Raw genomic sequence first — 27,923 nt, 5'->3', positions numbered from 1 at the left:
ATAGTTTTCAATTCATTACATTCAAATTTGTGACTGGCATTTAAAGTAGAAATCTATCAATGACAGTTAAGTTAACAATTCATTTCACATTCATTCAATTTGAAAGCAGTAAAACGTTTTCAGGACAATAACCCCTTGATACATTGCCTCCTATACAGTAATCCCAAGATATACTCACACTATAAATGGCCAGATCTTTGCAAATATCATAGGATCTTCCTCTTTATACTCTAGCAGATCACCAAAGTCCTCAATGAATTGCCACACAATAATGCAGTCCAGTAGGATATTCTAAGTCAGGAACATACAAAGCCTAAAACAGGCCTCAACGGCTTTCAGCAGTGTCGGATATTCTAAAGCGTTCACCTCAATGATAAGAAATGCCTGAGTTGGAGAGGTTCTATCCCCAAGAGCCAACACGAAGGGCTGCACAGCTCCACTTGGGAGGTCCTGAAGGAATGAGGGGATATTTGTTGTCACCTGCAAGACAAATCAATTTCTATCAGACAATTAAGCTAATGTAATATACATGTAAGCAAAGACCCCTCTGGACTAGTCATCTACTAAAAAACTATGGCCCTGTTAATTTCAAATTGATTCATCAGAGGACCACTTCCCTTGTTCATTTCAAACAAGTTGACACAAAATTATGAATTTGTTATAATACAATCAAAAATCTGTATGCAATATTCAAGGTCGCCATGCTCAAATCGCAAAAACTACATGAAGGCAATAACTTTATACCTGCTTGAACTGTATGAACGATGACATTGCCTCAGTCACGGATGGTCTATGACCTTTTGTTGGCCTGGGGGGCAGCATGATCGGTAGAAGTTGCATTGCAACTACACTCTGTTCCACTGAAAAATAACCATTATAATGTATTTTGGAAATGATACTCAGTTAGCAGTACTGGTTCCATTCATTCATTGGTCTAAATTGTAGTATTTTCCAAAATAAATGGAAATTAACGTTAGCCTCGCTTTCAATGACGCCGTCAAGACTGAGTTGTGTATCAGCGCCACGTCATGGATTAGTTTCGCTGGTTCCTCATTGGATCACTAGAATCTTTTTTGCTTCTGGTATCAATTCAAGGCATCTGAGACAAAATTGGGGTACATGCAGTAAATACAGTCATACAAATTGCATGTCAGATGGCCACTTAAAAAAAGGGATACTTGAACAATAATAATGTACTTAAGTCTTACCAACACTTTCATCATTAACATCATCTTCAACACTGGTATCCTTACCCCAAGACTACTATCATGACTATTACATAGTAGTAGATTGCGGTACTTCCTTGCAAACTTCTTTCTGGTACCAATTTTTGGAATCAGCTCCTTTATTATTTCATCGTCCAACATACAAAATGCCTCATCATCAATGCCTTCATCTGAAAATAGATGTAGTCCTAAATGAAATGAAAATCATGCAAAAATGAAGGTTGCCATACTTTAAGCTTAATCTGGTGGTATTACGTATACTAAGTACTAGTAATTAATGACAACAGGCCAGCCAGTCAATACTGACATGCTTCCATGAGTAATTCTTGGTTTGATCAGGATTCAATTCTACAAAAAAAAGAAAAAAACCTAGGTCACCATCAACTCCCACAAAATGGACACAAAAAACGTTGTAGTCCAAAAGCACCACCCCCTTCTCAGCGGCTTGTCTGTCACAGTGTCACAGACAGACATGTAATGGAATGGTTTGCAGTTTTTGGAGTATTTTCAACATCCTGTGCAAATTTAATTGTAGCACTAGCAGCCAATTTAGAATCAATAAAACAAATTTTGGAACAAAAAGATTCATCAACCACAATCATTCAACAACCACTGCTGCGCACTATCGCTAGCATATGGTTGAAAAACCAGCAATTAATCTTGGTACACCCTGTTGTGAGACTTTTCAATACTATCAATACTACCAATTATGACCCCCCCTACTTTCGTCAAAATTATAGAATTAACCCTATGCATTATAGAATTTCCATCTATCTAGGCCTACCACTCTTGTTAAGCAGGCAAGCATTGTGTTGCAAAAGGAAAGGATCATGGGGAGACCCTACTGAGATCCGATATATCAATTCGATAATGTACCAGGTACTGTTATTCACTGTAATCTACAAGAGTACTCAATTTCGACCCGGCCATTTCATTCGATATTAACCAGTTAAAAATACAGAGTTGGTAGATAATCATAAAGACATTTAGTAGAGGACAGGAAGGATCCAAGAAAGCATCCACAGAACGAACTTCTCTTTCCAAATACATAAAATTAAATAAGCTACACTACTGAACACTGACTGGACCTGGTGGTCCTGGATGATCATATGTCTCAGGCAAACTACACTGCAAAACTTACAACTATCAATAAGACTGCAGACAATTCAGACACTGACCAATCCAGACTGCCAGATCAAAACGTCCAGATTGAATGAACAGTCTCACGACGAGTGACCAGTCAGACCAGTAGGCCTTCTGGTCTCGGCAGTGGATTTCGACTGAATTCAGTGTGGACATTTCAAAGCCTTTAGGCCTATGGTGGCCAGGCTTCACCACTAACAGGGCTATAATGTACATTGCATGTAGGGCCTCGCATGGTAGGCCCTACATGTACATATGTACATGTATTGTAGCCTATACACTGTAGGTGGTGGGTCAGTGCATGCAAATCATGAATGAATGAATCATCATCTGTTCTGAATGAAGCGTCCGTGTCCGAAGCATTTTTCAGCAAGACATTTCACGCAATATGCGTGAATTTGACACTCTGCTATAATGAGACAACAATTTCTGCTCGCAAGTATTTGGAAAAGGAACATTTGGTAGAATGAGGTCGAAATCGATCGCATTTTAGATCAGTATAAAACGTCAACAGTTCCGGCGACTTCCGCCATCGATTTTGAGTTGGTCCGAGTGCACCCTCTCGGAAATACTTTACACTTGCGTCAACTTTTTCGGCGGGAATATTCAAACTAACGAGTATCTCATTAAATGCATGTAATGCGCGAATGCTCTACTGATACTTCGGAACAAATTTTCAATAATGTTCATATAAAATTTAGCACTAAAATCGAATAAAACTGTTTGAAACTTGTTCTTAAATCGAGAGTGCGACACTTTGCTTCATGGCGCGCACTCGCATTATCACACGGCCGTTAGACAACAATGTGCCTTAACAATTTATTTGATCACATGACTCCTGTGGAATCTCCGATCTGATTGGTTGATCTGCAAATATGACGCCTTCGTGGTAATTTGCATGATTTATGAAGTAATTTCCCTTGACCAACTTTGAACGCGTCGATTATGATAATAAAAGGGAGGGACCCAAATCGGAAGTGAATAATAATTAGGTCATGTGCCAGGAATGGTTACTGCGTAATCAGTTTTTGGATACTTCGTCAACTGGCGGAGAAATTTGCTGATGCGCCAAATCCCGTGCGAGTTTCTTCGATATTTCGCCGGAAAATCAGTTTAAAACAGGTAAGATCGGTTCATATGCCAAGAATTCGTACATGGTAACGAAGAACCCATATCGAGATACTCTTATGAACCAAGAATAGAAACTAGCAAGGCTTTATAAACGTAAACAGAATGATGAAAAGGGAAAATTATATGGTAATTTCTCATCTTGGTGGTGTATGCTACAATGTGGAACCAACTACACGGCTCGTCGATGGTGTAGCAGGAGATTTGCTTGACCAACTTTGAAAATCGCGAGCCCGGGTCTCCTGGTCGTATTCCTTATTATATACCAAGCCACTTTGGTTACTCAACCCGCCGTTGGCGCGGTGGTCGGCAGGCTATTCATAGTAACAAGACCGAGGGATTTCTCCACAAGTAAAAATTACCTAGCTAACGGCCGTGATCACAAGAGCGCTGACGGGCGCACACTTTCGCGGGCCTTTTTAAGTTGTCTTTTACTTATCACATCGCCTACAAACTTCTTCTTTTTCCAGTTTAGTGCATTCTTCATTAATACATGTAATAGAGTAGCTTACAGGCCTATCGAACTGGTGATAAAAATGTTTTGTGCATGCGTCGTGAGAACTGAAGAAAAAAGAGAACTAAAAACAGGTTTCGAATGGTGCACGTTTTCTTTTTTGCCTTAGGCCTATACAAAATTGTCAAAAAAAATTCTTTTCTGCTGTCGGAAACATGAAAAAAAGAATATCTACAGAAGCTATATCTTACCCATGAACACTTTAACCAGTTCTCCCATCCCCCATGAGGCCAAGGTTTCCTCGACGTCCATTTTAAAGATCAGCGAAAACGAAGTTTGGCTTTTGAAGCGGGTTAAAAATGGCGGCGATCGACGCTGGACGTCTGCTGTCTGAGGGCGCATTCTGATTGGTTGAAGCTTACTACTTCAAGTGGCTAATTCACAAAATCAGTGATTCTGATTGGTTGGCTGATTTTACTACTGGAAATGGTAAAAAAGTATTCATGCTGTTTGGATTTCAAGTAGTTACTCTAACTATGAAAATAGTTATGTTAACTACTTATTGGTAAACGTATCGTTAACAACTTCAAATGGTAAATGATTTACTATTTAATTTTTGGAGTGTGGGAAACCCCATTTCGTCTCGCATGTCTCAGTGAGTGCAGCGCTGAGAGGCAACAGGCGAACGAGGTTGACAGAGATAATCAACACTAGGTACCTTGTCTCCAGGTACTTTAGCCAGAATTCACACTGGATGACCTACCTGGAGTTGTTCTTTTGTTCTAAGGCGCGATTTTTACTTGACTCGGTAGTTTTGTCAGTTTCTTGTTTTTAGCCACTGGAAGGCATCGCTTGCTAATTTTTGCACACGCACGCACACTCCATACAATTACCATTACCATGGTTAACGACCTATAGTGATAACTATTTTCGTAAGATGCAGTGTATAAAATCAAATGGTTTGTGATCGGAGACCCGCTCGCGAAAGTTCATTCGACGAGGTGCAAAAGCCCCGTAAAATACCTGGGAACAAGGTGCTTAATGAAGATAAGGAAAGTAACCTTGTCCACCCGCTGCATCAAGCACAGGTATGTCGATCTACGTAAAATCCTACATGCAATGACGCTGCGGCATAAATTATGCCAAATATGGGAAACAAAATGGCGTCACCTGGTGTGAAAAAATAAATCGCACTCTCAGCAAGCGAATAGTTGTGATCGTCGGTTTTTGATACGAATCGTTTCCTGTATGGCCGTTACAAGCCGTTGTCTGAATATGATGTGAACCTGTTTACCGTTCAATGCTGCTCCCTGTGACGCTGTACCCGCAAATGTTCAATGAAAAAAATGCTGGATAATGACTTACACGGCTTGTTCGCATCGTAAACATAGTGGTACGCGCGTAAACTGTATTTGCGTTTGGCCTAATTTTACAACGATTACTCCCCATGTAACCACGATCTAGGATGGACAGGCTGTGTATTATGAATAGGAAAAGTCACCTAGGTACCGTTGCGTAGAATAGTTTTTGGCGAAATATTGCGCAAAGTCCAGTAAGCGATGTATCCTACATCAGACCTCCCGCCAACCGGCGTCATAATTTCAAACTCTGACTGAATTATCACACTTTTCCGATGTTGACTCCGATTTGACCCTAGTTAGCTCTCCATTCGTCGATCCTTTCCATGTAGAACGATGCAGTAGTAAGGCGTTTCTTTGAGCCATGGATCTACCGTGATGTGACGACCTGGTGTAGATATCGATTTTTCCGACGTCACGCTGATGGCGCTTGCGACGATATTGGAAATGACGTTGCGTCGTAATAGCGGGGTGACATGTGTTGTAATAGTGGAGTGACGTGTACTCGGATCCCGGCGTGCACTCACGTGGCGGGAAAGGTACTTCGCGTCAGGTCGTGTGTGTACTAAAAATAACGAATAACGCGTTTTGCTGAAACTAAATCGGAAAAGCATCAAACACGTTCAGAAAAATAGATTACTGATGAGTCAAAAGAACAATCGCACTGCAGTAAGGGGCCGTCTCCAAATTGATTTCGTTTCAAACGCGTTTGAAACGTATCTAAGATCGTTTGAAATTCGTTTGAAATGTGAACAATAAAAACGCACCCAAACGATCTTGAAACGTTTGTAAAACGATTGTCAAACGCTGGCCCTACCGTTTATATCCCGTTTCATATAGCGTTTGAAAGCGAACGCAATTTCGTTTCGCCCTAAACGAACTTCGTTTGAAGAGTGTTTAAAATTCGTTTGAAGAACGTTTAGAAAAGCGTTTCGTTTTCATTTCGTCAAAAACGGCATTGCGCCATTTGTCAGCAAACGCGTTCCAAACGCTTTTCGTTTTCTTTCGAATAGTTTCCGTGAAAAAGAAAAATTCCTGCCGTTTGTGTTCAAACGAATTCCAAACGGCTGGAGTTATCGTAAAAATCATGAAAATAGCGACATGTGCAATACGAACGGTGATTTTTTCTGCTTCGATTCTAAAATATGTGGACAATAGTGCTCTGGGATGTCCATTCAGTGACCACATTACGTTTGTCGATGATCTATCATGCCCATCTGACTGTTTGAATGATTAATGAGCGTGTTATTTTGAGAAAGGAGCGAGCGAATATGTCCGGAAATAGATCATTCGCGAAACGGTATAGCGAATAGACAGGGAGATCACAATACTTCCTTTTGCAATGTTGGGCAGATTCATAAAATCGCCATACCCACGTGTGAATGGCTGTGGAGCAACTCGTCACCCCTGGTGATGGACACGAATTTGCTGAAAGCAAATTTCACAGTTCTAGTTCAATACTTTAGTAATGCAGTGAAGACATGATGCTTTTTCTACCTTCCCAAAAGCAAAATAATGTCACAACCTGCCCTACGCATTTCCAACAAAACAATACAACCCAGCTATAATAAACATACTAACCAACACAAAATCGACAATATTTTCAGATTATGGATTTATTACGATTCACCACTGATCAATTCAAAATTAAAACCCTCAAATCTTACAATATGTATAAAGACTCTTCACCATTGCAAAAAGATTTTAGGTCTACAATTCAAATAACAACCATCATAATCACCACAAACACATAAAAGCACCCAAGTCTAGTCTTCACTTGTACCAAAACTGCTGACAATTTCCAGAACCGTGTCCAGCTGCCCTGCACGACTGGCAGAACGAATATGGATAACGAACAACCACATATTCAACTTTAGATGTACGAGCCCCCGGTAGCTTGAGAGTAATCTTCACAAGCTGCGTCAACACCTTACTTCCTTCCAAAGTTGGGTGCAATCCATCATTGCGGCTCACCAAATCTGCTTTTGCTGGCCTTTCATCCTGGCTGCTATCTTTCTGCCCACGGCCTCTACAGAAAACAAGCTGAAGCGCAGTCCCCTTTAAGTGACACTGACAGAGGACGATGCGTGCCTATCAATCAATGGGCGGGCTGAAAAGCCTGAGTATTATAGTGTGGTATTTATTATAGTTCTATTTTGATGCTAATATCGGTGATTTGACGTACCCGCGTAGACGTTTGTGTCAAAATAAGGATAACATACTGACATAATAGTGAACCAAAATATCAAAGTGTAAATGGGTGTGTGCATGCTACGTTCCAGCCTTTCGTTCCAGTTAACACATTTTTTAATATATTTAAAAAAAAACATTCAGAATTATGAAATATCAATGTTCTACCAGAAGCCTACAGATGTCAAAATAAATAGAAATGACCAGTTTGGGACTAACACCACTGTCTTTTTTTGATAAGGTAGAGATTACAGTAGTCAACAAAATTAACTTTATTGAGAGAAATTGACCTGTCCTGCAGGTGATTGGAATTTACAAAGGGTCGTTTTTCATGACATTGTGCTCTACTGCGTATCCCCAGTGAGTCGATCGGGAACCCATCTATTTTTTATTTAGTACCATCGATGACGTCATTTCTGATGATTCCCTACGTTGTCCAATGAGCGCTTTTTAAAGTGTGCCATTTGGCATACATTAGCATGTAATGTATTTTATCAGCGCTGCCAATTGCCGAACAGAATGCCCCAGCTCCGTCAATTTTGAATCAATTTTTATGGGAGTAACATTATTGTGTTGCTTGGAATGTCTACTTTTTACTCATGTAAGAATCGTAGTACTAAAAACTAATACGCAAATAGAATCATGCCGATTCACTGCACATACTGTGGGAATTCTCCACTTCAAAATACATCGCGAACAGAGCGTGCACTTTCACAGAATTGTCGCCAAACTTTCAAGAACTAATTTCTGAAAGTATTCCCTTAAGACCTTATGACTACCCACTGAAAGGAACTAGTGATAATATCGCCTACTTGACTACTTTTTAGCAGAACATTGGCTACAGAATACAACTGCGCAACTATACGTCGTAGCCCGGGCTTTTGAATCGTCAAAAATTCAGTTAAATGTGCCTGTAGCGCCAACTGGCGGTGAAAACTAAACTAATTCCATTACAAGTAAAAATGAAAAATTATCAAAAAATATTCGGCCAGATGTGAAAACAATATTTCCTCTGTGGATCGAGGTATAAAGGAATGAAGTTTAAACTTCCCGATGACCTCTAATTCGCTTAATAATGTAGGTCGGATCGCGCTGATTTTTGGTTTCTGAGTTCATCTTGGGTTACGCCTAATTTAACAGCGTCAACGAAGTGCCTAGGCCTTGCGGTTACAAAATGCCCAAAAGTGACACGGAAGGGAGGACAGACACCATTCCCTTAGTAATATTACCAGCTTTGCTAACTTTGTCAGCTGAGCGAAAAAAAGTCGTAAATTGACGTACATCATCTTTCCTATTTTTAACGTTGATAACAGTACTGTTTCAATGCGTGTTCTGTTTTTCTGACATGACATTAGTTTACAGAAAAGAGCCAAATTGTCACTCCTCTTTAATCTGCGGATGGCAAAAATGTCTTCAAAAAATTCGAAATTCGACATTTCTAAAATGGCCAATTACAAAATTTCATTCGGAATTTCCATTCTAAAAACATATTTTTAGATGTCTTTCTCGTGAATTTCGGTTATTCGCAAAATCCACGATAACAAAACGCCCGCATAAATTTGGCAGTTTTACAGTAAAATAAGTTGAGAAGAATCACAGATAGTCGCTTCAGGTGTGGCTTTGATTTCACACTACAGAAAACGGTATTTAACTTGGGGTGATAAGCATATTAAGGCCGCAAGTTGGTTTCTACAGCAGCCTCGCTAAAAGTGTCTATCGAAACAGTGATTTCTTCGACAGCAAAATGAGGAGAGTGCGGAGGGACGCTGTCGCCGTTATTATCTAGAAACGAGGGGTTATCTCTACCTACAGTGATGTGATGTTCGCATCCAATTTCCAAGTATAATTCATCAGTGTCTTGTTTGCTGTTGGTGTTTAGAGCATCAAAGTTTCGTCTGCTTTTGAAATCAAAGACATCAAAGTCTTGTTTACCGACGGCATCACCACTGATAGTAGCTCGAGCTTGTTTTGCTAGAAAACATTTTCCCCTACGCATATTCGAAATGCAAGGTTGTATGATCGGAATATTGCCAACGACGTAAAGAGCTCCAGCAATGTATAATGAATTGGCGTAGTCTCCGGTCATATCGTACACGAATCCGGCAATGGCAGGGCCGGCTATGGCACCAATTCCAAAAGAGGCCCAAGATATACTAACGGCAAGAGTCACGTCTGCTAAACCTACCATGTCCTTATAAACTAACTGCAGGAGATAGTCATACGGATTGAGAGTAAAGCCGGCCACAAAACACACCGCCAATAACAAGTTGTACGTCGATGATACAAATGGTATGAGTATCAGTAAAGCCCCACAAACTGTCGTTTGAACAATTATGACAAAAAGGACATCAATCTTAGGAAACCTGTAAAGCGTAAATCCAGTAATGAGGGCCCCCGCAAGACTTCCGCCATTCAAGACGGTGAGGGCGTACGCCCCTTTTATGTCGCTGACACCACCGACATCGATGACTGCAGATGTAAGATGGCCAAGTAAAACAAAAAAACCAGCGCTGAAAAGAGTTATGTTAATGTTCATTAATATGAATGGAACAGTTGTAAATATATGTTTGAATGAGCGTTTTAAGTTTGCGTTTTCATTTTTACCAATCGCAGTATGTGGGGGTTCGGAATCAGGCTGGTCCCCGACTTGTACGTCATCTGCTTTACCACATGATGAACTAAAAGGACTGTACTTGCTAATACTTTCGTCATACGATCCTTTTGCTGCAGCTACATGTACACCATTGTAATCAGCTGAAAGGATCACCCGTTCAGTATTATCATAAAAACCTGTGAATGGCATTTCAGGAACAGTCATGTTGATGACCCCGCCAGACATGTTCGTGTTGTCTGAACAAGCTACACCAGAAGCAACATTCCCATGCGCCGTGATTGGTGCGTCTGGCCTGTTCTCTTCAGCCTCCTGCAACGGTCTGACCACCGCGCCACAAACACAAATATTCAACATCGTGGCACTCATTATGATAGCAACGCCTCGCCAACTGTAAGCCTCTATTAGGTATTTAAGGATAGTTGGTAGCACCATTCCACCAACGCCGATTCCAGTTGATGCTATACCAATGACAAGACTCGGTCTCTCCTTGAAGTAATATAGCGGGACTGTCAACATCGGGATGTAGACCAGGGCTAAACCGAAACCTAAGAGAAAAAAAGAGCATTGATACCGAAATGATAAATATGTATATTGTGAACGGCTGGATATCTCCTGCTCTAAAACCGAAAGAATCAGTAAAAATTAGGACGATAAAACCGATGGGTTCCCATCGCATTTGTTTGGCGGGCTTTATGGACAAGAAAAAGGGATGGGCCGATGCCCCAAAAATGGCAGGTGGCACCGGTCGCCATAGTTTCGAGTGCGGTAGGTGGTTGTCGGCGAATGTAACGTTGCACGAGGTGCTGACGCCATTTTGCGGAGTCTGAAGAATCTCCCAATTCAAGACCTCCTGTCGTTTATTCTTAATTTCTCCCTCAGTTACTTGCAGGTCCATCAGCCAAAAAAGACATTCTCGCCAGGCACAGAAGAACCCTCCACTTGTTCGAATCCCCCATAACCCAAGGCTTTCGTCACCCCCAAAACCTGAGAGATCTGCTAGTCAGAGTCAATGTAAACCCTGGCACTACTCCATGCGCGAACTCAGAGATGCATTCACTGCATCGTCTCTCTCCAAACAGGTGTCGCTATTTCCGACGTCTCAGGAAGGATCACCAACCACACCACAGGCAGGTCTGAGAATACAAACAGCAACATCTGTTGTTAGAGTAATAATGTCAGTTATCGCACCCAATGTAACAAATGCCACATACGGTATGTAGGGGAAACAAAACAAACCATAATTGGTCGTTTTCCGAAACACTTCTACAATATCATTAAGCGCAATCACGCTGAGATCATAGGACACCACTTTGCCCAACCAGACCATACTGGACTGCAGGATGTCTGCATTTTCGTTCTAGATTTCACCCATACCCTTCCAGACGCAGATAACTCCAAGAACACCAGACTCGCCAGAGAGTCAACTTGGATCTATCGACTGTGCACTATGTCACCGCTCGGTCTTAACATCTAGGACAATACTACCAATAATGTATATTGTGGTTAGATGTACCCACGATATCAGATTGGTGGCAATCGGGCAAGTAGTAAAGCAATAAACGCACTTCTAAAGTTTTCAGATTTGGCCCCCTTGCTGCCAAAGCAGTGAATCGGATGGAACCAAACGTTGACCTCTGAGATCACCTGACTATAGGGTACCGTACATGTGAACCAAATGTGAGATCAATGGACACTGAAGCTAAGAAAAGTGTAATGCTTAGCCTAACGACCAATTTACACCATTTGACATATGTGACCTTGAAAAGTAGGTCAAGTCAAAATCGGAAGGACCTGTGATATATCCTTGCTTGGAGTACCTACCATAAAAATATCATTGAAAAAAAGTCACTAATAAGCGAGATATTGCACTTGTTACCTTTTTCAGTTGAGGCCCCCCTGGTGGCCAAGTCGAGAATCATATTGGACCAAAATTTGGTGTCGGAGGTTATCTGACCTAGAGGGTCATGTGTACCAAGTTTCAAGTTGTTAACTGCAGTGGTCAAGAAATCTGCCATTGTTACATGCAAACGGTCAATTTACGCTACCTCTGTGTCCTTAAAAAGTAGGTCAAATAAAAAACCCGTAGGTTATGTGAAGTGTCCTTGCTCGGGATACCTTCCATGAAGAGAACAAATTACTGATTAGCGAGATATTGCACTTTTATCCTTTTCAGTTATGACCCCCTGGTGGCCAAGTAGAAAATCAGATCGGACCAACTTCGGTGTCAGAAGTTATCTGACGTTAGGAGTCATGTGTACCAAATTTCAAGTTCATAGCTTTAGCGGTTAAGAAACCTGCCAATAGTTACACTCAAACGGCCAATTTACGCCATTTAACCTCTTAGACCTTGAAGAGTAGGTCAAATCAAAAGCCCTTAAGATATGTGATATATCCTTGCTAGGAGTACCTACCATAAAATTGTTATCGAAAACATATAAGAGAGATATCACACTTTTTAGGTTTTCACTTTGGTCCGCTAGTGTCCAAGTCAAGAATCAGATCGGACCGAAATTCAGTGTCTGATGTCGCCTTTCATGGGGTCTTGTGTATTAAGTTTCAAGCTCATAGCCCTAGCAGTTAAGAAACGTGCAACTTTTTTGAAACAGGATGCAGACGACGACGGACACCGGTCACTGCGGTATTGTAGAGACTCCCCTTCGGTGAGCCAAAAAGTGCATATCTTTGGCAAACTACAAAACGTCTTTACATGCAGTTTCTATCGGGTGACTGCAATAAAATGCTCGAACATATAGATTGGCAGTGAAAAAGCTTTAGAATATTCATAACGAGTGCGCCTATAGCCGTTGTTACTGCAGAGGGCAATCTGAGTCAGAGAGTCCATGGCACACAATAGAGTTGTTACCTACCCAGGACAGTCACAGTCCTGACATTGTCTGGGGGAATATGACTTAATTGATTTCAATAGGCGGGCCCAGTGTTTATGTCAGTTTCGAACCAATATCCAGATCATAGAAGACTTTAAAGCTATGTGATGTAATGCCTACCATGTAGTCACAATCATGAAGCCTGTTTATTCTTAGATAAACACAGGTCTATGGTTTCCTGGCCTACAGTGTGTCAAAGAATCATGGATAACCCTGCTCTCCTTGCTCTGGTGTATGAAATGAATCATCGGGAGTTACAGAGATTACGTTGTGGTCTGCTTGCAGCCTTTCTTTTTGAAGACAAGATAGGGGACATTTACAACGCGCTTTTTGGTTATTTTCAAGGGCCTCGACTCGGCAAGGATGTCTTCACGGGGTTAGTCTTGCACCCACGTCTTTTCTTTACTCTAACGGGAGTAACTGTTGAGGATTTTCATCATATGTTTGACAATGTTAGAGAGACCTTGGTACCCGGGACACGCCCCGATGTGCTAACACCTATGAACAAATTACTTTTGTTACTCATCTGGGCTCGTCAGTATCCTTCTTATGCTATGCTCTCTCACACCTTTGGAGTAAACGAAGTGTACATTTCCAAGTTGCTGACCAAATTGATACCGTACATGGGTTTTTCTACATATCGACGTCATATCAGATGGCCGAATGCTCAGGAGTGGGCAATGATGAGGAGATTACCAGGCAATGGAGTTGGGATTATCGATGGTTCGCCACAACTGATCAGGAGGCCGTATCGAGGAAACCTGCAACAACTGTTCTACTCAGGTCACCGCCACTCCCACGTGATGAACGCGCAGTTGCTGGTTGATTCGGAGAATTACGTAATCAGATGCCGTCCTGGTTTCCAGGGATCAACCACTGATGCTCTCTGCTACAGGTAGTCCCTGATATGCAATTTCTTTTATTGGTTACCAACAACCAGATCATTTTAAAAGTAACAATTCATTATCTCATAAGTTAACGATGCTATCCCCTGATGGTGAATGTAGGAACTAGGCAACTAAAACACACGAAACATTTGGTTTTGGTTTTATAGTGAAAATTGGACAGATCATTCCTCAATCCTGATTTTTTGTAGGATAATGGAAGAACCATTGGTACCACACGGGACGAACATTCTGGCAGATCAAGGGTATCCAGATGAGGTCCCACTCGTGGTGACCCATGGCCGTGGAAGAGAGTTCAGGGCTGGACGGGTGAGAATCGAACACTGTCTTCATGACATAAAGATTTTTCGGGCAGCAGGTGTTCGGTCACGACATCGCCGAAGAACAATTCACGCAATTTTTGGTTTGGCAGGTGGTTTAAGGAACATGCGCAGAAACAGCTTCAGAAGAATGAATGTCCTCGTTGGTTAAGTCATTTAGGGTTAGAGCTTTATAGATGTCCTACTTTATAGATGAGGCACCAATTTCTGACTACCTCCGTTTTAAGTAAAAGTTAAACGAATCTGAAATTATTTTAATGGGCAGGGACCAGGCTATACTCAATTCCTTTTTCGGAGAGACCACCTGACTCTGCCAGTGTTTGGTGCTTCATTATCATGTGGCCTGTCATTTTTCAGTCCATTAACTACTTCAGTTCAGGCTTATTCAAAGCACCCAACATTGGTGGAGTCACGTGGTCTCTTACAAAAAAGATTAGAGTATTTCTCTTTGTATATAGTGCATTGCTGGTTTAGACCAGCGGAGACGGTATGAGAAAAATGAAGAGAACAAAGAAAAATACTGTAAAGATACGAATAAAGTTTATTCTTATCTATACATGGCCTTTGCTGTTGGATCATTCATCATCAAGATGCAGGTTCTGTCTCATAAATCGGATCATGTATCCCCTAAGTTCATCTTCCTCGGCCTCTCTTGCCGCCATCCTGTGTAACATGTCTCTCATCATCAACTGATTCTGCGCCTGCAATTGTCGGAGTCCACCCCTGAAATTCAAATTTATCATCAGGTGTTCCAATAGTTATCATCAGTTGTTCCAAAAAGGTTAAACTGTTTTAAATCAAGGGAAGTATTTAGATGGCAGGACAGGGCAGTGGTGAGTGGTTTGGAACACATACTATTTTCCTTCATCTAGTAGTCGGATAAGTATCTCAGTTTAGACATGGCCAGCATCTGCAATAGGTTATTGATGTATCATCAGCTTATGTAAGACTATCACCTTGGAAGTTCATTCGCAGCTCCCTCTTGTCCGACTGGCTCTTGTTGACCACCGTCTTGTTCACCACCATCGTTCATTCTTGCCACTGGGTCGGCAGCTTCGTTGGCCTCTGCTTGGTTCATCTGAGCCTGGATGAATAAAGTTGAAGAGGTATGACAGAAGTTTTTTCTGACCAGACTAATCAATAATATAACTGCTTTCACGCCAGTAGTAGCCGAACACATGCGGGCAAATATCCCGAGAACATCACGAATACTGATTGGTTGATTGATGATTTTGCAAGAGCAACTCTTGGAAAGTATAAAAGTATTGAATTACCTAAAACATTTCAAAGCGTCAGACAAGGTTGGTCCTCGAACATTGCATACTTACAGCTAACTCTTCTGGATTGTTTAATCCATCAAAATTGAATACAAATCGATCATCCCTCCTGTTTGGACAGCAGGCAGATGGCCATCTACAATTTCCCGTCTTCTTATTGCTCGACGAACAACGCGGAGGCGATTGATGATGCCATTGAGGTGTCCATTGTAGATGGCGTGCGCATGCGGCGTCAACTCCTCCCGTCCTGCCAGGAAGGCCCCGATCCTGGCGTTGTTATTGCCCAATTCATGTTGGGCTTCGCGTAATGCTTGGATTTCCTCATCGGTTACTGCATCTGGGCGCTGCCTTCTTGCCATTCTGATCTGTACTGTGCCTGCTGACAGTCCAACTGACAGTGATTCAAGACTGTCTGGCACGGCCGTTAGCTAGGTAATTTTTACTTGTGGAGAAATCCCTCGGTCTTGTTACTATGAATAGCCTGCCGACCACCGCGCCAACGGCGGGTTGAGTAACCAAAGTGGCTTGGTATATAATAAGGAATACGACCAGGAGACCCGGGCTCGCGATTTTCAAAGTTGGTCAAGCAAATCTCCTGCTACACCATCGACGAGCCGTGTAGTTGTTTCCACATTGTAGCATACACCACCAAGATGAGAAATTACCATATAATTTTCCCTTTTCATCATTCTGTTTACGTTTATAAAGCCTTGCTAGTTTCTATTCTTGGTTCATAAGAGTATCTCGATATGGGTTCTTCGTAACCATGTACGAATTCTTGGCATATGAACCGATCTTACCTGTTTTAAACTGATTTTCCGGCGAAATATCGAAGAAACTCGCACGGGATTTGGCGCATCAGCAAATTTCTCCGCCAGTTGACGAAGTACCCAAAAACTGATTACGCAGTAACCATTCCTGGCACATGACCTAATTATTATTCACTTCCGATTTGGGTCCCTCCCTTTTATTATCATAATCGACGCGTTCAAAGTTGGTCAAGGGAAATTACTTCATAAATCATGCAAATTACCACGAAGGCGTCATATTTGCAGATCAACCAATCAGATCGGAGATTCCACAGGAGTCATGTGATCAAATAAATTGTTAAGGCACATTGTTGTCTAACGGCCGTGCTGGGCCAATACAATGGCGGTACCACAACCCAGACTGTCCTCGAGATAACAGCAACCAGTTATGTTTTTTTTTCAATTAACTTTCTTGGCATTGGAAATAATGTGCTATTGATGTAGGCCTAATAGATCAGGGTCTTACCGTTTAGGCCTAAACTCACTCATGCGACTCAATTGTATTCCAGAATTCAGAACCTTGCCCAGTTCTGTGTTATCTAACTAGGCCTTACATTATAATAATAATAATAATAATAATAGTAGAAAATTGTGTCATATTCCCCCACACAGTGTCAGGACTGGGACTGTCCTGAGTAGGTAACAACTCTAATGGGAACAGTTTAGGACGCGCGACCTGTTTTGGCTACCGTATATATCGGTATAGTTTTCTGAATAAAATGTTGGCCAAGTTAATTGAAAGAGGATTTTGCATGACAAGCGCTTTAGCCTACTTTGCATTTGCCTAACGTATAATCATATTGTGCATTCGCTTATTAATGAATCCATGTGTTGGGCCCAAGTGACGTGTGAGCCTCCTGACAAACCGCTCCGATAAACCAGTCGGACACCAAGGTCTATTCGAAATATAAGTCCACGCGGACCTATTTATTCCAAATATCGCTCCCTCATATTATGTTACTTATTATTATTCGGATTGACCACCTGTCATGACAGTCCCTAGGTGATAAAACATTGCCAACGTGTACTTTAAGTTAGTTCTGAATTAGCTAGCAAAGGGAAGTGTGGTTTGGATTCCAGTCCGTAGGTGTATTTGCTGCCGCCGACTCAATCTTTTGTCAACCTCTTTGGACAGTGCCCGACTCAATCAACACCAACATCTATCAAGTTCTTATCCATTATTTTGTACCGTGTATCACTAGCATAATGACAGTGATTTCGGCATCGAAACATCAATACACCGTTTACGTAAAAGTGCCGTGTTCTTTTATTTTGACAATTCCATCAGCAGCCAGGTTAGGTCCCCCTCAGCGATTCCATCAACCTGCAGGAAGACAAGGACTCAGAAAGAGTGACGTCCAGCTCAACGATTGCAAGCATGTGTGACTGAAGTGTCACCGCAATTCAGTTAGTATAGCAACAAAGAAAGGTTCTACGCAGGCTAACAATTATTAGCTCGTGAGTATTTTCTCCGACTAAACTTTATCCTATGTGTTACAACACACTGGATTGAAGTGAAGGCTCACTCAATATGTATATTTACCTTTAATACATTGACTTAGCACAGGAGGTTCTGAGCAAAGGACAGTGTGGTATTGCGAGTTTCGAGCTACGTCCTTTCTGGAAGCCTGCTTGGACTCAACTGGACACAGATTCTCTTTGTCTCCTTTGTCAGGAGTGAACCAAGTGCTCTAGGCTCTTCCATCCGACACAAAGCCCTCCCCCAGCGGAACAGAGACTGCCAAAATAAACAACTATGAAAGTTGCCAACTAGCATACGACCCTCCATTTATACCTGCACAAAGATCTCTATTGTATCTACCTTATTTTGTAGTTCCTTCAGAATGTCACATATGCGCTTTTGTTCTCTTATAAAATTAGACTCACCGATATAACACCATTTTGGAATATGCAAGCCAAGCCCCCATATACTCTAAAACCTCGAATCAAGAAATGAGGCTCCGCCCAAAATCATTACAATGGTTTCAATGGGGATGGGCCAATAAGTCATAAACCATAAACATACCATTTGAAAATTCCTTCATAATCAAGGGCTACCTCTGACTAAAACAGCACCAAAACAATAGACCACCAATTTGACCCCAGCTCCTAACTGCGGGAAAACCCAAGTCCAGCAACCAAGAGTACCAAAAATACATTTTTGTTTACATTTGAACTGCACACATGCGTTTGTTTACAATTTCATTTCCCGCGAAATCTCGAAAATCAGGTGACCTTCAATCGTGGATTGAAAATAACATTAACCTGGGTTCAGCAGGTCAGCAGGTATACCGACTGTTCCAATCATCCCCCTAGAGCCAGCTGTTCAAAAGGTAATGTTATTCACCCCACAGGGAGTCCAGGTAATTGATTAAGCCCCTACATAACTTAACAGCAATGGCTTGGCTTCTGTGAGTGGTAAGGAGAATTGACAGTGTCCGATTAAAAATCCCTCATTACTGCCCCGCTGAAGTAAATTTTGAACAAAACCAAGACGGTACATCAGGGTAAGGTGTCACCACCATTCATGCAAAATTTCAAGGCGATCCAACGCCTCTAAGTGTGACTTTATTCGTCCCCCTTCCAGTATTATTATATAGAAGATTTAGACCAGCGCTGACGTAATTTCTGGTGATTCCCTACGTTGTCCAATAAGCGCTTTTTAAAGTGTGCCATTTGGCATGCATTAGCATGCAATGTATTTTATCAGCGCTGCCAATTGCCGAACAGAGTGCCGTAGCTCCGTCAATTTTGAATCAATTTTTATGGGAGTAACATTATTGTGTTGCTTGGAATGTCTACTTTTTACTCATGTAAGAATCGTAGTACTAAAAACTAATATGCAAACAGAATCATGCCGATTCGCTGCACATACGGTGGGAATTCTCCACTTCAAAATACATCGCGAACAGAGCGTGCACTTTCACAGAATTGTGGCCAAATTTTCAAGAACTAATTTCTGAAAGTATTCTCTTAAGACCTTATGACTACCCACTGAAAGGAACTAGTGATAATATCGCCTACTTGAATACTTTTTAGCAGAACATCGGCTACTTACCGTGTTGCAAAATCAATCTTCCATCTTTAGACTGGTCACAGTGGGTAAGCTGAAATAAAGCCTGGTTCTTTGGCCAATTCCATGCGCAGAATACAACTGCGCAACTATACGTCATAACCTGGGCTTTGAATCGTCAAAAAATCAGTCAAATGTGCCTGTAGCGCCAACTGGCGGTGAAAACTAATTCCATTACAAGTCAAAATGAAAAATTACTAAAAAATATTCGGCCAGATTTGAAAACAAGATTTCCTCTGTGGACTGAGGTATAAAGGAAAGAAGTTTAAACTTCCCGATGACCTCATTCGCCGAATGTAGGTCGGATCGCGCTGATTTTTGGTTTCTGAGTTCCCCTTGGGCTACTCTTAATTTAGCAGCGTCAACAAAGTGCCTAGGTCTTACGGTTACAAAATGCCCAAAAGCGACACGGATGGAAGGAAGGACGGACACCATTCCCTTAGTAATATTGCTAGCTTCGCTGACTTTGTCAGCTGAGCTAAAAAGGGGCTACAATTACCCCATTTTACCTTCCTGTATAGTATGACTTTATCCGGCCACCACGACTAACTTGCCAAACACGCAAATTATTGAATATACACAATCCGGGCCTAGTTTTGAAAGGCCTTTCATTTGTGAGTTTATTTTCAAGTTTTATCCAAGTAAACCTAGCTGAAATTGACACCATTTCCAAATCGTACTGGTAAGGACAACTCAGGCATGTTGAACTTTTAATTCCGGAGATGTTCCTATCCCACAGTAAAGCCCACCTCCAACAGACAATCGAAGATTCACCCCGTTTTGTGTACATGACCGGACGATAATACAAACGATCTTTCAAATGTCACATGCGCAGGCTGTGGAAGGCATGGCAAATTGCAAGAAATGATGAACATGGCCAATCTCCTGCCATTGCAAGGTTTGCGGTCATGTGCATCATTGGCAAGTCCTTGGGTCAGATAACCGCTGAAGCGATCCACACCGCGTGGAGAGCCTCTAGGCTACTACAGAATAAAGAGCTTGTACCGGAGAATGTAGACCATGATGTGATCGATTTTGGTGGGTCAGACGATGACGGTAGTAAAGACGGTCTGATCTTTGAGGCTGTGAATGATGATATTTAGTGACTTCAGGTTGTTGGTAACCCATTCAGAAGGTCTGAACTTCTCTATTTTGTACTGTCCTGTCCTGCCACCTGGCTATAGGATTTTAAACCTGTTCTGGGCATGCTCAGTCAGTTCCAATTCGGTCTCCCCATTTTCAAAACCTCATTTTCCAACTTCTACAACAAATTTTTCCACTGTAAAACAACTTTCAAACCATAAATTACCAATAAGCTGTAAGTAAAGTATATATTCTTTCAACATCCAACCGGTCACTTACCAACAAAGTACAAATTAAAGTGGTTTATTTCAACATGGTTGCTTGCCTCGCCCAATCCATTTTGTGTGCAATGCTTTGCCCTTGTGTATTATACATTCGCACCAACTTTTCTCAATACACGAATTACAATACATTCTTCCTTTCAATCATATCTGTTGTGCTTGTCATGCACACAGGTTTTTGTGCCCCTTGCACAATATCCGGGCATTTTGATTTGTAGTTTGGCACAAGAGGCATGAAAAGTGTTTTTTTAATAAATAATTAGCTTTTTCCCTTTAAGTCTGTTAGTCGCAGGCGTGGGTAAATAAAGTCAATCCCAACCAGCCATGGCTATTGTTGATATTGATTCTGTCATTTCAATAAACTGACATCACTACGGGATACCATACTAGAGTCGTGTCCACTACATAAAACGCCGGTGTTGGTCCGGAGTTTTTGCGCTTACACCTGTTACACCCCTCGAAAACGCCGGTGCTAGAAAACGCCTGTGTTTTCTTGTCACGGCGATGGATTCAGGGCTAAATGGGGGCTAATTTAAGCACGGCGTTTTATGTAGTGTAATCACAAAAACGCCGGGGTTAGTTAGTTTCTACACACGGCGACAGGCGGCGTGGTTACCACTGCGCATGCGCTGCCATTTTGTGTCGGTCAATCGCGACTCCAACAATAGGGACCTTTCGCTACGCCGTTCCGCCGAGAAATCGATCGAGAACGATCGCGTTTTGCGTATGACGTCATCGATTGATGAGTAGCTTTGCCCGTTCCCGTTCTGGATTCCGTGAATGAGGCCTGTTTTTCTCGGCGTCTGTTCACAGTGGTTCAAGAAGAAAAATGACGAATTTGTGGGATTCTATTGCGGTAAGGCACCTGAAGTAGTATGTTAAGTGGAGAGACTGTGTTTTAGAAGGGGAAAACAAGTTCATACTGCCCCGAATCGCCTTATTAAGCATGTTAAGCAGTCGTAAATCAGTCATTTATAGCAGCATGCATTGGATGCACAGGCTGGCGCAAACGTACTTTCCTTGCCTCCTAAGACTTCATTTTCGATATAAAATGCCATAAATTCATCATCTTCAATTGCGAAATTTGCAAGGCGTCTCAAGTTTGCCGCCATTTTGACGATCTCCATAGAAACCAAACTGTTTCTCGGTGACGGCCATGCGGAACGCGTTTCAGTGTTTCCGGGAACGGGATCGGGAACGAGAAACGTTCTCGGTGTAGCGGTTCTCGGAACGGCGTAGCGAAAGGTCTCTACTAACAAAAAATCGGAGAGTTCTACAGGAATTTCATATAGACCACGCCATCTGTCGCCGTGTTCAGTAACTGCCTCCATGTAATGGAAATTCCTCGCTGTGTCTTCTCCGGGCTTTTTCTGTTTCGGAGTATCCCCGGGGTTTAAAAACGCCGGGGTTTTCCATGTAGTGGACGTACTACTATGTACGCCGAGGACGATTTCCTTGAGCATATAATCCTAACCAGGTATTCATAACAAAACCTGGATTGTGTATATTCAATAATTTTCGTGTCAGGCAAGTTGGTCGTGGTGGTGGCCGGATAAGTCATACTATACAGTAATGCCTTTTGTCGTTCGATGCCATTCAGCATTGTTTATTCGAGATAGCCAATAGGGGGGCGTCACCAAGTTGTCTTACTTTTCTGATGGTCACAGGAAGGGTTCAAAATGACAGGCTGAGGCCCTTAACCAATCAGGTATGAAGGGGCCTTGATCTGTTATATTATACATGTAAGAGATAGTAATAAATAAATTCAGTCCAACATGCCGGTTAATCTGCATAAACCTCACTCCAGAAGCAAGGCTCCAGAAGTGAAGTTTTTGAATCAGATATTCGCCACCTATTGTTAAGCCAACATACTGCATTTGTAAACAATACTATACTGAAATCCCTAACACATGTTTCAATATAATTTGTATTATAAAGTGCTTATAAGTTTATTATAACATTATGGGCTATAAAAATGGTTTTGATGATAATAAAATAATAATAATAGCTTATTATTCCTCGGTCGTTTTCTTGAAATTATTTCAAATTTCTGTTTATGTAGGCTTACAGTGTACAGTGCCCCTCTATTCACAGACAAAGGGCGTTTAGGCACCTGTCTATTCCATTTTGTACTCCGAATTTTGATGTGTCAAAACACAGCGGGCAAAATGAATATTTTTAATCTGAATCCTAGGGTCTTTATGACACTACCTTTAATGTTTTTCGGGAAAAAAACAGGTTTATGCAGTCAGTCATTCCAGTTTTCAAAAGACGACAATAACTTTTTTACAAGAAAACTAGGTTTAACGACAGCATAAAAACAGCTTTATTTCAAAAGCTAATTTTTTTACCCAAAAATATAGGATTCACTTCATTAGTCAAGTTATTGCTAAGAATTTTTTTCTCTACAGCAACTACATGTATTTCAGGCATGTTAGGGCACTAAACCTGGTTTGTTTACGAGACTTCACTTTATTAATGAATATGATATTTAGTTTATTAAGGAAGGTTTTATTAAAACAGGCTTTCTTTACGTGGAAAAGGTATAGGTTGGGTTAAAACATACGACAATGTTTTACAAATGAACTTAGTTCATCAGCCATTAAACTAGGATTCAATAAAGAAATTCAGGTTGTTTGAATAACTGAACACCCCGCTTGACAAAGAAATTCGCCTTCGATAATCTTGGTCACACTACATCGAAATCAAGGTGCTTCTTAATACAGATCGAGTTATTTTAGTACCTACCGATCATGAATCCATACGTCACAAACAACACGTTGATATTAGGAACAAAAGCGGTTGAGAAGAAACCTACGGAAGATATGACACCACCGGAGATGACAACAGGCCTCGTCCCAAAGCGTGTGGCCAAAGTATTGGCTATCGGACCTGAAAAAAATTAATTAAAACGTTCGAACTCACAAAGCAATATCTTAAGACTTTCTAAATGTATCAAGTCATACTTCCGCAGCATGTATAGGTATAGACATTATCTATAGGACTGGTGCATATCGTGTCATGAGTCGAGCGTCCCTACTTTTAAATGGTAAAAAATTAAATGGCCAGGGCCATTGTGCCCTCACAGTTAGGTATTTACCAATGATGAAGCCCTTATATTATTAGTTAAGGAGATATACTAGCAAGCATCTAGCAAATTGCTCCAGTAGTTACAAAACGAGCCACCACTGGCCAATTGAAGCCCCTGAAAACGGGAGAAGGCCCTTACATAAATCCAATAACGATTGATATAGATATCAGGGGCCTTATTCACAAAAGCCTCGCAAACGCTTCGCAATCGCAAACACCTCGCCTAGCAAAATTTTCTAATCACAAAAGCCTCGCTACGCAATCGCTTCGCCAGGTCGTCGGTAATTTAGCGAATTCACAGTGTCTTCACAAACTCCTCGCACGCATTGCGGGTGATTTCATGAAGACATCGCTCACGCTTCGCAATCGCAGTGTGGTCGCTCAACCCCCGTTAACTCCATAATTTTAGCGAGAGCTTTTGGGCTCTCGCAAAGCATTCACACGAAGAAAACATGGCGCTCCTTTTTGCAATAGAAGAGGAAAATCAACGACATTTTCGCCGAAATAGGATATTTAGAGACCGGGTAAATCCGCTGGACATTTACGATGACGTAGACTTGATGAAGAGGTTTCGTATGCCACGTCACGTTATTCTGGAAGTTGTGGATTTGATCAAAGAAGATGTAGAACATCCAACACAACGATCTCATGCTTTACCGGCAAGTTTACAGGTGATGTGCGCCCTCCGTTATTATGCAACGGGAGATCTGCAGTTTGTAAGTGGGGACCTCAATGGCATTAGTCAAGCATCTGTGTCACGAATTGTTTATAGAGTTTCCACAGCACTGGAAAGGAAGGCGTCGCAAGTTATAACATTTCCACGAGATCACCATCTCCAACAAGAAGTAAAAGAGGGTTTCTATAATCAAGAGCGCCGCCGCATACCAAATGTACTTGGCTGTGTAGATGGAAGCTTGGTTGGAATAAAGGCTCCCTCGGTCCAAGAAGAAGCCTACGTCAGCCGAAAACATTCCCACGCAATCAACGTGCAAGGCATATGTGACCATACCTTGAAGTTTACCAATTTGGTGGCAAAATGGCCAGGTAGTACTCATGATGCCTTTATCTGGAACAACTGTAGATTAAATCGTAAATTTCAGAACGATGGGCTCCCAAATGGCTTTTTATTGGGTGATAGTGCCTACCCATTGCTTCCTTGGTTGATCACTCCCTACGTCACCCACGAGATGCGGCGGAGGACGAATTCAATGCCCACCACAGAAGAATTCGGCAGAAGATCGAGAACGCATTCGGACGATGGAAAATGAGATGGCTTTGCCTCCACAAATATGGTAAGCTGACACATTATTCAAATGGTCGACTTAATCATCGAATGTGGCCGTCAGGAGGCTGGACTCGTATTCATTAAGTCCCTACCATGACTGAAAGCAATTCTTTTGTTGAAACTTTGAAGTACCGGTATATAATAGTTCCATGGGATTCCCCCAGACTAAGACCTCCTAAAACATACTTTGCACGAGAACAATATAATGTACTAGTAATGAGCCTTTCAGTTTTTCCAGGCGGGGTTCTAACCCTTTCCCCAGAAAGGTGTGTTAAGGCTTCCCGGTCAATGCATACACGCATCGGTATGAGTCATTCGGACATTGTTAATGGATCACGTAATCAGTAATCGCGCCTGCGGAACTTTAGCGAATTCGCTAGCAGAGAGGGACAGCGAAGACATAGCGAAATATTGCGAAGGCCTTTGTGAAACGCTCGCTTCGCTAAGTTAGCGATTGCGCATGGGTTTCGCAAACGCTTCGCTTCGCAAATACTTAGCGAGACTTTTGTGAATAAGGCCCCAGGGCCTAAGCTGTTCAAAGAATGTTTTGTCGCCAATCAAATGCTTGCGCTAAAGAATTTAGCGTTATATCTCTTTCAGTTAACGCCATTTGACTTGGCGCCAAGTTCAGTTAACGCCAGCAGTTCTGACAAAACGTGCTTTGAACAACCGGGTCCAGGTATTTATCAGAACTGAACAATTGCTGCAAGTAAAGCCGTGCTTACATATGATAGGCTGCCTGAAATGACGTCATCATTAGAAATACTTTGGGTGAAGCCTGTTTTTAACCTTTAGTACTAACAAAATAAGGATGTTCACTGAAATCTAAAAGGTTATTCCTACATGATTCGATACACTAATATGATCCAGGATACTAAAACAACATTCTGCACCAGCAGCGTATTAATTCATTCAGAAAGAAATATGAATAGGTCACACTGCATGTTTTGTCTATCAAGACTTAGCTTTCACACAGCAACTAGGTATAACATGTATAAGTCGTCATTTTAAACGACCAGACAGATATATAAACACGGATTTAGGTTAAATGTTCGGAACACTGTACGTGTTATAGAATTCATTTTTAGGAAAAAGGAACTAATTGCGCCGACTCCCATAAGGTGGCCAGGTTGAAAACTAAGAATGCAGTAAATAAGCGTTCATTTTGATAGCCAACCGAGCCGAATCAGAAAATACAAAGTGCTTAAAATATGTTTATATTATTTATATCAAATGATATCGATTATATTTACTGTTTGCTAACGTAAGGGCCTCACATCAAGCGATTCTTTTGGTGGCGGCCATCTGGAAATCCAAGTTGGCCTTAAAATTAGCTTTATTTGAAGAGATTGCATACGCTCCTCATGCCATTATGGAACAATTAAAATGAGCTAAGGTAACTTCATAGCTGGTGGTCACTGACTTCAAATACCATTTCCAAGTTTTAGTCTCAATACGATCTCAGGCAAGTTCGGTTTGGTGGTGTAAATGTGAATTTTTGTACATAAAAGATATACACAAAACTAATGAAGCTGCGGAAAGGGTATTGGGGCGTGTCGACATTATTGAGTATCTCGCGATTGAAACACCTTTTAATAGTTGGGTTTCGCAAGTTCGGAACAAGGAGTTACCTATGTTACATGCCAGACATCATGTGACACTGATCACGAATGGTTCATTCATCATGGAACGCACAACCTCAGCAACCATTACGGAGCAGCTTCCTCGTACTCGGACCAGCTTACAGCACTCGTTGAATCAGCAACTTATTCGTCAGTACTCGGACCAACTCGAGAGGGCTCGGTCTCGATGCAGCCACGTTGCATTTTATAGGACTTGCTTATTCGGTGTTCCAGTCTACACCGCCCCAAACTAGTCTGTCCCCTACAAAGGCCCCCTGCGCGCGTGACATTACCAAACGTAACATTACCTTGTGGCGTAATCTATATGCGCTCTACACGCATAGTCAATCTAAGCTCTCGGGCCTAGGTGAGTCAATGGGTGATATGAATAAAGACTAGCAAATGCTTTTATCTAAAACTCCATGTACAATTACACTAGGCCTTTCTGTACAAAATTGAAGTAAAAGCATTTACTAGACTTTATTCATATCAGCCAATGTCAGTGCGTTTGGATTGTAATCATGATACACGATGAAAAGTGCCTTTATGTGAAAAACACTCCATATGCAACGCTAGTGGTGAGACAAACCTTTTCAGTCTAAACCTTCTAAAATCTAAGTGAAAAATGATTCACTCAAAATGGTCAACATGGCAATTGGAGGGTTTTGCATCTAATTTCCATATTTGGAAATCGTTTAAATTTCCATAAAAGATGGAACAGGACAATAACAAATACACCGAAGGATCAATGCCTTTTTCCATTAACACCTAGTATAATAATCGCACTTTGTCTACTTACCAGCGAGGCAGGCCACTGCCCCTGTCATAGCCCCAATGGTTGAAGTGACCGAGCTTGCATCGTCAAAATATTCCATCCACTCGTCATAGAAGATCCCCGTTGAACGTACGGTTCCAGCTATCAGGAATAAACAGAAAAAATCTGCCAAGACTACAATCCAGCCCCAGTACTTTGGCTGGTCCAGCTTTCTTCCACAATCGCCATGCATTGTTGATAAAAGATGTCTTCATTTGGCTGGTTTCATGTTTACTGTAACTCGGTCACTATTTATAATATTTACGGGTCTTCTTTGTCGAATTATCTACCATTTTCAATTATCACTGGCGTCAATGTCAAGACCTATGTGACACGGCCCGAGACATGCATTGTTGAAATAACGAG

The 27,923-nt window shown here is 41.6% G+C and overlaps 1 protein-coding gene across 3 annotated transcripts; it reads right to left on the bottom strand.

Moving 5' to 3' along the window:
• Positions 1-44: 44 nt before the first annotated feature.
• LOC135495087 (monocarboxylate transporter 13-like) lies at positions 45-27,824 on the bottom strand. 3 transcript variants are annotated; one of them, XR_010448509.1, is made up of 5 exons: positions 27,543-27,824; positions 23,495-23,638; positions 1,209-1,396; positions 745-860; positions 45-480 (listed from the first exon to the last, which is right to left on the bottom strand). XR_010448509.1 is itself a non-coding variant. In XM_064783503.1 (3 exons), the coding sequence occupies exons 1-3, from the start codon at positions 27,748-27,750 to the stop codon at positions 9,169-9,171; spliced, it is 1,842 nt and encodes a 613-aa protein (XP_064639573.1). In that variant the 5' UTR covers positions 27,751-27,824; the 3' UTR covers positions 6,910-9,168. The 3 variants fall into 3 exon arrangements, 1 of the variants encoding a protein (XP_064639573.1); XR_010448510.1 differs by having other exon boundaries at positions 1,254-1,396; XM_064783503.1 differs by lacking the exons at positions 45-480; positions 745-860; positions 1,209-1,396 and adding an exon at positions 6,910-10,658.
• Between the last annotated feature and the right edge of the window lie 99 nt (positions 27,825-27,923).

Source organism: Lineus longissimus, chromosome 10 (genome assembly GCF_910592395.1).
Source record: "Lineus longissimus chromosome 10, tnLinLong1.2, whole genome shotgun sequence".
Classification (NCBI taxonomy): Eukaryota; Metazoa; Nemertea; class Pilidiophora; order Heteronemertea; family Lineidae; genus Lineus; species Lineus longissimus.
Note: the sequence above shows the minus strand (reverse complement) of the source record. Positions and strands in the feature narration are given on the sequence as shown.

What these genes read in the sequence shown, in the direction of transcription:
- LOC135495087 (XM_064783503.1), bottom strand. Translation starts at nt 27,750, where the DNA reads ATGCATGGCGATTGTGGAAGAAAGCTGGACCAGCCAAAGTACTGGGGC. An exon ending in GGCAGTGGCCTGCCTCGCTG is followed by an intron (nt 23,639 to 27,542) that starts GTAAGTAGACAA and finishes AATTTTTTTCAG; the next exon opens with GTCCGATAGCCAATACTTTG. An exon ending in GACGTATGGATTCATGATCG is followed by an intron (nt 10,659 to 23,494) that starts GTAGGTACTAAA and finishes TTTTTCTCTTAG; the next exon opens with GTTTCGGTTTAGCCCTGGTC.